Source organism: Sinocyclocheilus anshuiensis, unplaced genomic scaffold (genome assembly GCF_001515605.1).
Source record: "Sinocyclocheilus anshuiensis isolate Anshui unplaced genomic scaffold, SAMN03320099.WGS_v1.1 scaffold1075, whole genome shotgun sequence".
In the NCBI taxonomy this organism is placed as follows: domain Eukaryota; kingdom Metazoa; phylum Chordata; class Actinopteri; order Cypriniformes; family Cyprinidae; genus Sinocyclocheilus; species Sinocyclocheilus anshuiensis.
Window position 1 is genome coordinate 2,236,662 of NW_015544163.1, and position 10,232 is coordinate 2,246,893.

Sequence of the window (10,232 nt, forward strand, 5' to 3'; positions counted from 1 at the left end):
TACATTTGAGTCTGGAAAAGTATGGAATTTTAAAATGGAAAATGGGTAGGAACCCTGGATTGGGCTTGCAGTTTTATTTTAAACTACTCTCTTTTCCTCGCAGGTATTTTGGAGACAGTATGGGACAAACACAGTGTTACAGTCACCACTCCCCCTCCATCCCCCACGTCTAGAGAGTCAGGTGAGCTTCTGCTTTGACCCTTTGAACACTTGTATGTTTTGAAAGACGAGGTCTACATCAGCGGTACCAACAAGTGCTAATATAGCTTATTTAGAGGCTGATAACTAGAATATAATGTGGGTGGTTGATGATGGGTCTGCAACAACAAATTGGTAAAATTAATGTAAATTGATAATAGGAATAGTTGAATGTGATGTCACTTTACAGTAGTAAGAAAAAACTATTTGAACTTTGGAAAATAAAAACATGTTTAGGGAAAATGCCTGTTAGTTTGCAAGTGCTTTGAAGGCTCTTGCTTGTTTTTTTTGCCACTACATAACATACTTTTGTATTTTTCTGTAATCCTGTAGCTTGAGAATTTTAATAGTAATTCTTTAAATAATGTGTTTTAGTGTAAAAATTTAATATTTATTTAAAAAAAAAAGAAAATTATGAAAATAATTTTAAATAAAATGAAATACTAAATAATAATAATAATAAAAAAACAAAATCATTATTAATAATTAAATTTGAATTAAAATTATTATAATAATAATAATTTCCGTAAAATGACAAAACCACAGATTTGGCTATTGGCAATTAATTTAACAATCAATTTAATTGTTATTGAAAATAATTTCATAAATTAACTGAACCCTAGCTAATATAGTTCTGAATCATATTATCATTATCAGTTAGTCAATTAGTGAACTTTGAATAAATATAGACATGAAAAATATATATTCATATGTTCAAATTACAGAATTTGATATTTATTATATTTATATTTTATTATATTAAGTTATCTCAATTAGTGAACTTTGAGTACATATAGAAAATGTAAAGCCACATGGGTTGTCAACCAATACTGAAAATCACAAACTGGTCTCTGAATAGTTGAAAGCTACCAGTAAATGATTGTTGTATTAATTGTTGTCTGTTGTCTTGTTCTGTAGGCATTTTGGCAGGCGACAGCACACCGATGGTTCTGGAAGCTGAAAGTGGCGATCTGTGTATGCTAGCGCTGGAATGCTTGGCTCATCTCTTTAGCTGGATCCCTCTCTCCTCTTCCATCACTCCATCCCTCCTCGCTTCGATTTTTAATTTCGCTCGCTTCGGATGCCAGCAGCCAATCAAAACGAAACCTCTTCCCACTTCCAATGGAGACTCCGCCCCCGGAAGCCTCCCAGCCAATGAGGGCAGCGGGGGACACGGCAGGACTGGTCAGATGGTGGGCCACGCCGAACGTGCCAGACTGGGCGTCATGGCCATGAACTGTATTAACGAGTTAATGTGCAAAAACTGCGTCCCGGTGGACTTTGAGGAGTTTCTGCTCCGCATGTTTCAACAGACTTTCTACCTGCTGCAAAGACTCACAAACACGCACACCAACACACACACTATCAAAAGCAGATTGCAAGAATTAGACGAAAGGTAAGAAATGGATGCACATGTTTTAAACATTTAACTCATTGATGCCGCTGCTTTTTAACCCTTTCTGCCTGTCTGTCCCTCTTAGCTATGTGGAAAAGTTCACAGATTTCCTCAGGCTGTTTGTTAGTGTTCATCTGCGGAGGATCGAATCTAACGCCCAGTTTCCTCTAGTGGAATTTCTAGCTTTGCTCTTGAAATACACCTTTAACCAGGTAAAACACCTTCACTTATTGTTCCAGGTAGCACCGACTCTAACTTACCATATTAATGTCTAATGATACTTCCTTTTGCTGGACTTTGTTTACTCAAACCTTCCCTGTTCCTCTAATTTTTAACTCTATGACCCTACTTGTTTTTTGTTTGTTTTTTTTGATGTTTTAATGATTGAGGAGTCATAGAATGTTTGTTGAAAGTGTCTGGACTTGAAGGTGCTTTTTTTACTCTTCTCCGTCTCAGTGGCTTTGTCAGTATTCAACCACAAGATGTGCGTTATTGTGACTAATATTGAAGGTGTCATGAATTGAGAAACCAGAATTTTCCATGACATACAGTTGTGCTCACAAGTTTACCTGCCTCTTGCAGAATATGCAAGATTGTAATAACAAAATAAGAAAGATCATAAAAATCACGTTTTGTTTTTTTTAGAAGGCATGTGACATCAAATTTTCCTGTTGTGATAATTGCTAAAGCTTTTATCTTGGTATAAGGTATTATCACAAAATATGAAATGAAATGAAATTTGAAATTTAATTGCAAAAAAGTGTTGTCATAATGCAATATAACAGGTTTAATAACTTTTTTTTTACTTGATACGCAAAAATGTTTAAAGTAAAAAAAAGTTTCAAACAGATAAAAGTGAAGAAGAATTAAACAGAACAATAGGTAACATTTTACAATTAGGTCTCATTAGTAAACCTTAGTTACTCTTACTCTTTGTTAGAAAATACAATTGTTAGTTCCTGTTAGCTCGGGTTCATTAAATATTAACTTCAGCTTTAATTTCTTTAGTTAAACTTTTGATTTTTACATATTAAATGTTGAAATTAACTGGGATTAATGAATGTTTAGAAGAATCTTTCATTGGCAGTTTATGCTAACTAATGAATTAACTAATGTTAACTAATGGAGCCTTAATGTAAAGTGTGACCGAACAATAAAGAATAAAAACATTGTCAAACAATATCGAGGGCATGTTGTAGTCCAGATTAAAATGTAAAAAGGTTTGAAAATAAATAGCCTGTTAAGTCTAAAGGTCATTGCACACTTAGTCCGAAATTTTCGTATGTGTTTTTTCATATTCGTTATCCTAAAAATTCGTCACGCACAGAAACCTTGCACACTGAGTCCGATGCGTATTAATTAGTCCGTTGCGAAAAAATTCGCAAAACACTAATTCAGTTCAAGTTTATTTGTATAGCGCTTTTCACGATACAAATCGCTGCAAAGCAACTTTACAGCAAATTAAGTTTCTACAATATTTAGTGGTAGCTTATCAGTGGTGACTGTCAGTTAATGTACATATGGCAGAAATGTACGGAAAAATCAATTTAAAGACGTAATCAAACAGATGATGAACACTATTAATACCGCTGAACACTACTAATGGAGTCTTCAAGCAGTGAGGATGAGTTTGTTGTCGCTTCTTAAAAAGAGAACAAGAAAGGAAATATTGGGTCCATCCAATCCTGAGATATAGAGAGGAAGGAGAGTTCCCCCTCCTTATTAAGGAGCAGCGGGATTATCACGGGCGATTCAAAGTTTACTTCAGGATGTCAGTGGCTCAGTTTGATGCTTTGCTAGCGATACTAGAGCCACATATTAAAAAGAAGACCACCAATGTCTGTGAACTCGGTGTGCAAGGATCTTTACAGTGCTTTGTGCTGAGAGAAGAAGTGGATAAACTTGACAATCGCATTCTGGATTTTGCCGTTCGCTTGTACGGTGGCTCTGAGTTGTCAAAACATCTCTCGAAATGCTTGCTACGGATGCGAAAAACGCAGAAAATCAAACCCGATCCGAATTTTTTTTTTAATGACGGACGAAAGTTTTGGAGGCAGTGTGTAAACGTGATTGACAACGTGAGGCCGTATTTATTTTTCAACGTGCGAAAATTTCAGACGAACATTTCGGACTCAGTGTGCAATGGCCTTAAGTATTTAAGTATTCAAGTATTCAGTGCTGCGATGAACAACTTTGTGAATAAGAAAGTATGAATGGCTGTTTAAATCATTAAAATTTACCTGGGTAACGGCTGCATTTCTGCTGTTGCTTTAGTGCCGTCTGCTGGCAGAGAGTGAATGTGCATTTTCATTGAGCGTGTCTCCTTCACTCGTTCCGCAATGCGCTTCTCATCCATGTTGGGCTTGTTTACATCAGAGTGCACATGCCACATGACGCAGCATACAGCGGTGTTTTTTAACCAGTTGATGGGAAAAGTTTTCTTAAAATGCATTCAGAAAATCGTAATAATTAGTAATTATTAATTATTCACGGTATTTTGAAGTGCACATGATAACAATATTTTGCATGTGCATTATCGTGATGATATCGCATTACCAAATACCGGCACATGTATATTTAGTACTGTCCTGAATAAGCTGTTTCACAGAATTTATTCAACATAAGTTTACATACAGTGTAGTCCACGACAGGGTTAATATAGTTAATTAAAACTAAAACCATAAAAAAATTGTTACTTAAAATACTTTAACTGAAATAAAATATTAAAAAACCTTGAACTTGTTCTAGTTTAGCTAGCAAAGCAAAAATCTCTTATTTTCATTTAGTTTAGCTTGATGCACTAAGATAACAAACTAAAACTGAAATAAAAATTAATAAAAACTGAAGACATATTTAAAAAAAAATAAATAAATAAAAATGACAAGCACAATTAATCTTCTAAAACTTATCTCAATGATACTAAAGTAATGCTGGTCCCCAAAACTAAAAAAACAACTAAATTTAACATTATGCAGTTTTTGTAACCTTTCTTTGGTTAAAATGATTAACATCTTCCATATTTTGCAAAAGTTATATAAACTTGTGCAGAACGGTATAAGACGTCATTGTACTATAAAAGCATACTGCAATTTGCAGAGCTCAAAGCATCTTTGTAAGTCCAAAAAAAAGGGCTTTTATTGAAACCAAGTTGCCAAAATGATTCAGTAGTTCGTACATTATCATCACAATTTGATGCAGGCTTTTCAAACAGACTTTTATAGAAAGATATAGTCAACATGTAAGTAAGCATGTCAATTTTAATGTCTAATCTATGATCACTAATTTTTACCGTATAAGGAATCATTTATAGTCAGTCTTTATTTTGCAAACTCATTTATTGATGTTTATGTATCAGTAAATCAAGCTAGTGACTAAACGGTCAACTGTGTGTCCTAGTAGCATGAAAATCATTAGTTATTTAAACTGTTTTTTTATAAACAAAGCGAACAAAGATCACTCACTTTATAATCATTGGCGCTGCTGTGATATTAAAAGTGCGGTCAAGGTTTTGACATTGATTGATTGTCGTAAAGGTTTTGACATTACCCAATCATAGCAGTGGGTGTGTGTACATTGAAGCCTTAAAGGAGACCCGCCCACTTTAAACAGAGTGTTTAACTCGTATGGTTAAAATTATGGTACAAAATGGGCTTTTATTTCTAAGTTATGACAGTTTTTGATGTAAAAATCCTTAACATTAAAAGTGCACTTCAGGAAGCATTATAAAATAAAAATGCAATTTGTGAGTCAGTTAAAAAGAGTGTGACTCAGCACTAAAATTTTTAACCTTTCATCTTTTGTGCACCTCTTCACTTAAACGTGTGTTTAATTTGTTGTAGCCGAATCATGAGGGTTATCTGGCCTGTCTGGACATCTGGAGTATATTCCTGGACTACCTGACCACCAAGATCAGAAGCCGATTGGCTGACAGTGACCGTGTCATTAACAGGTGCGTTTCTGTGGACTTTTTGTGAGCCCAAGAATTGAGTTTAGGTTGTATTAAAAACATCGCAGTAATCTGTGTCTGTATGTGACCAGGTATAAAGATGCTCTAGTTCTGCTGCTGCGTGAAGTTCTTAACAGGATCCAGTTCAGGTTAAACCAGAGTCAGCTAGAAGAACTCGATGACGAGACCCTTGACGATGATGTAAGGATCAATCAAACATACACCGAAGCATCAATTTTATTCTGCAGAATTTTTGGAACTTTCCCCCCCTCTGATCTCTATAGCAACAGACGGAATGGCAGCGATACCTGCGTCAGAGTTTGGAAGTGGTTGCCAGGGTGATGGAGCTGCTGCCGTCCCAGACCTTTTCAGTTCTGGTAGGTGTATCTGAGTGGGTGAGCGTGTACATCCTCGCTCTCTTTGTACTGAAAACAATTGACTCTTCATTGGCAAGTATAATAGATGTTTAATATGGAAGCAAATCTGATTTAAAAACCCAAAAGCAATAATGAAGATCATGATCCACATGAGTATGAGTTTTAGAGCTGTCAGTTAAATATAATTTTGTATTTTATATAAATAAAAGGGAAAATGAAAGTTTATATATATATATAGGAGAATGTAAGTGTGTGAGAGTGCCAGAATGAATATATATGAGGGGCCGTACAAGCCATAATTCATTCTGGCACTCTCACACACTTACATTCTCCTTTCACACACTTACATTCTCCTTTCACATGCATACTTTTCTACTCTCACACACACACATACATTCTCCTTTCACATACATATATATAGAATGTATGTATGTCTGAAGAAAATATGTGTATGTAAGAGAAGAATGTATGTATGTGTGAGAGAGAGTATAGTGGAAATGGAAGGCAGGTCGGGCGCGATCAGGGTCACCGGGACAGGTCCTGATCAGCATGGCTGAGGTAGATGAGGTGGCCGCAGAAGTATTTCAGCGAGCTATTTGTTTTTTTTTAAAACAAATAAATACATATATTATCATCGTGAAAAGGTTACATGGCCTCGTCCCTTGAGCGAGTCGTGTTTGAGGACGCGGCTCAGCCTCAGACGTGTTGCCAGATACACGTATTATAAGCGTCTATGGGTTTTTTATTTTTTTTTCCCACTTAATTTAGGAAGTGAATTAAGTGGGAGTTTGCAATTTAGGGACAGCGATATCTTTATATTATTTCCATAACTCAAGATTTTTTATTTTTAGATTGTTTTGTTTGTTTTTCAATATAAATTTAACACTTTTAAAATTAAACACTTAAAATATGTACTTGAAAAGAAAACAGAATGACTTTGAATAGCATCATTGTAAAATTGTGAGGAAGAGCTGCGCAAGTCTTGCACATGTATTTCCTGGTCTGAGAGTAACTTCCTGCTTAAACAGGAAGTAATGGATACCAAAAAAAAGGTAGAAATGTATGTATGTGAAAGGAGAATGTATGTGTGTGAAAGCAGAAATGTATTTTATTTATAAAGCACAATAAAACAACAATGGTTGACCATTGTGCGGAACAATATAGTTTAAAAAGAATCAAAATACATAAAATGGTAAGACAAGACAAACAAATAAGAATTAGAAATAATAAACTCCTGTTGGCTCATACACTAAAAGCCTTCTCAAAGAGGTAGGCTTTAAGCCTTGTTTTAAAAAGAGATGCTGTTGTAATTGTTCTAATAGAGATTTAGGGCCGGCTATGGCAAAAGCCTGGTCGCCTTTTCTTTTCAGCCTAGATCTAGGGACCAATAAAAGTTTCTGATTCGATGACCTTAGACATCTAGCTGGACTGTGTAAACTCAAAAGGTCAGAAAGATATGAAGGTGCCAGTCCATTTAAAACCTTAAAAACAAAAAGTAAAATTTTAAACTCTATTTTAAAATGGACTGGCAGCCAGTGCAAAGAGAGTAGGACAGGGGTAATATGTTCGTATTTGCGAGTGCCAGTCAAAAGTCTAGCAGCTGCATTTTGTACTGTTTGTAGGCGATTCATACATAATTGGTTAATACCAATATACATTGAATTGCAGTAGTCTAGTCGAGAAGAGATAAAAGCATGTATAGCTCTCTCAAACACGGCACAAGTTAAAAAAACTTTCACCTTAGCAAGGAGTCTGAGCTGAAAAAAAACTTGATTTAACTACTGTATTTACTTGCTTATCAAAAGTCAAAGCGGAATCAAACACAACACCCAAATTTTTTACGGAGGGCTTGACATATGCAGCCAGATCACCCAGCACTTGCTGTATGTTGCCAGATACAGCTAAAGAACTGAACACAATTGCCTCAGTCTTACTCTCATTGAGATTCAAAAAACTAAGAGACATCCAGGCCTTAATATCAGACAGACAAGCAGTTCAAGCACTCAAACTCTGGTTGTCATTTTGCTTAAAAGGCATATAAGTTTGCATGTCGTCAGCATAACAATAAAAAGACACTTTGTGCTTATTAAAAATGGAACCCAACGGGAGCATATACAAAGAAAATAAAATTGGAACAAGGATAGAACCTTGAGGAACTCCACAAGTCAACACTGATTTAGAGGATGAGCACCCATCCACACAAACTGAGAAAGTTCTATTATTCAAGTAAGATTTGAACCATTTTAGGACAGAACCATTAATACCCACACAGTGTTCAAGATGGGAAATGAGAATACTGCGGTCTACAGTGTCAAATGCTGCACTTAAGTCTAAAAGCAAAAGTACTACAGAGTTACCAGTATCCGATAGCAAGATATCATTTAACACTCTTAAAAGGGCAGACTCAATACTGTGATGTTTCCTAAAACCTGACTGAAAAGTTTCAAACACACTATTGTAAATGTATGTATGTGTAAGGAGAATGTAAGTGTGTGAGAGTGCCAGAATGAATTATGGCTTGTACGGCCCCTCATATATATATATATTTATAAATAAACGTGTGTGTGTGTGTTTTTAGTTTCCGGTGCTCCAGGAGGATCTGGACATTTATCTTGGGCTGCAGCAGTTTATCGTGAGATCAGGAACAAGTGAGTTTCTCTTTATTGTTACAATCTGAACGAGTTTTATAGATGGCTTTGTTCCAAAACCTGTAGAGCTGCACAACCAGGTAATGCTTTTAGGTATCCAAATGCAAATACTGTTCCATTAAAAGAGCCATTGTTTTGGCCAGATTTTAAGGCAGGATTGCATATATGCGTCATAGGTAAGGCAATCCCAGAATGCATTGCGCAAAGCTCAATGAAACATTCCATGCAAGATGTGGTGTCATTTCAGTATCACACTCAGTCACACTCAGTATCCAAATGTTACTGTCTTGTATGTCTTAATGTACCAAAGCGTAAAGGGGAATATGATAGTAATGTGATATCTTTGACAACTTTATTTCCTTGTTAATCAGGCAGTAACTTTTTTTTTTTTTTGCTATCTGACTTCCTATAAAATATTACATAAATATTTTACTACCTTGACATGGGGAATTTTACTTGTTTCTTTTTTTGACCTGAGATTCAACAATAAGTCCATGTGAATGGAGGCTTGTTTGATTTAAGGCTGTACAACTACACATGAAATAAAATATGAAGTAGGAAGTTCTACATGAACTGTAACGCACACTACCGTTCAAAAGCTTGGGGTTAGTATGGATTTTTCACTTGTTTAAAAAAAATAGTAAAAACAAACAATAATATTTTGAAATATTATTGCCATTTAAAATAACTGTTTTCTATTTGAATATATTTTAAAATGTAATTTATTTATGTGATGTAAAGCTGAATTGTCAGCATCATTACTCCAGTCTTCAGTTTCACAAGATCCTTCAGAAATCATTCTTATATGCTGATTTGCTGCTCAAGAAAGATGTTATTATTCTTTTTTATCAATGTTAAAAACATCTGTGCTGCTCAATATTCAATGAGTTTATCAATTTAATACATCCTTGCAGAATAAAAATTTTAACTTACTGACTGCAAATTTATGAATGGTCATATACCTTCTACTGATTGCTTGAACACTTGAGCAGTCTGTAAATATATAGGTTAAGTGATTAGTATTGTAGTGGCATCTAGTAGGGATGTAACGATTAAACGCGAGCTGGTTGAAAATCGATTCAAATATGTGACGATTCAAATCGGTTGAGATGCTAAACAAATCGCGATACAATTAGGGGTAGGAGTTTATATGAATGTATGTCTGAAGGGAACTTACTGTCTTTAGAAAAGTTTAGATGGTATTTTTTCTTTTCCTCTTGCCTTTGTATAATGCATATTAAAGTTCATAAGTGCAGCGCTGCTTTGTTTACAGCGGAAACCAAGGAAACTCGTTAAGCGCCACCTTCTGGCAGAGAGTGAATCTGCGCCTCATTCAGCTCATCTTCAGTTTTGTGAAACTATACATAAAAATATCTGCATGAAACAGAAGTCAAACCATTCTGTTTTTGCTTCAAATTTCGAAATTATACAATGTAATTTAGATAAAAAACTGCTTTGTTTGGATCATGATTAAAATGCAGTGGTTGCCTCTCATTTTAAATGGAAAGAGCACAGACAAAGCCTTAGTTTGTTTATATGAAGAGATTTTTTTATATTTGTGTTACTTATTTGATGTTTTAAAATGTAAATTTAGGTTTGTTATTTACATTTACATTATATTTAAATTTTGTTATTTAGCAGATGCTTTTATCCAAAGCGACTTACAA

At 34.9% G+C, this 10,232-nt stretch overlaps 1 protein-coding gene across 1 annotated transcript in view; it reads left to right on the plus strand.

Annotated features, from left to right (window-relative positions):
* The window catches only part of LOC107695717 (exportin-6), a 31,375-nt gene that overhangs the window by 8,905 nt on the left and 12,238 nt on the right, over positions 1–10,232 (plus strand). Inside the window, exons 6-12 of the mRNA XM_016495743.1 lie at positions 104–181; positions 1,117–1,594; positions 1,680–1,806; positions 5,434–5,543; positions 5,633–5,741; positions 5,825–5,917; positions 8,496–8,565. Coding sequence (XP_016351229.1) covers positions 104–181; positions 1,117–1,594; positions 1,680–1,806; positions 5,434–5,543; positions 5,633–5,741; positions 5,825–5,917; positions 8,496–8,565 — 1,065 coding nt within the window. The remainder of the gene's footprint in view (positions 1–103; positions 182–1,116; positions 1,595–1,679; positions 1,807–5,433; positions 5,544–5,632; positions 5,742–5,824; positions 5,918–8,495; positions 8,566–10,232) is intronic.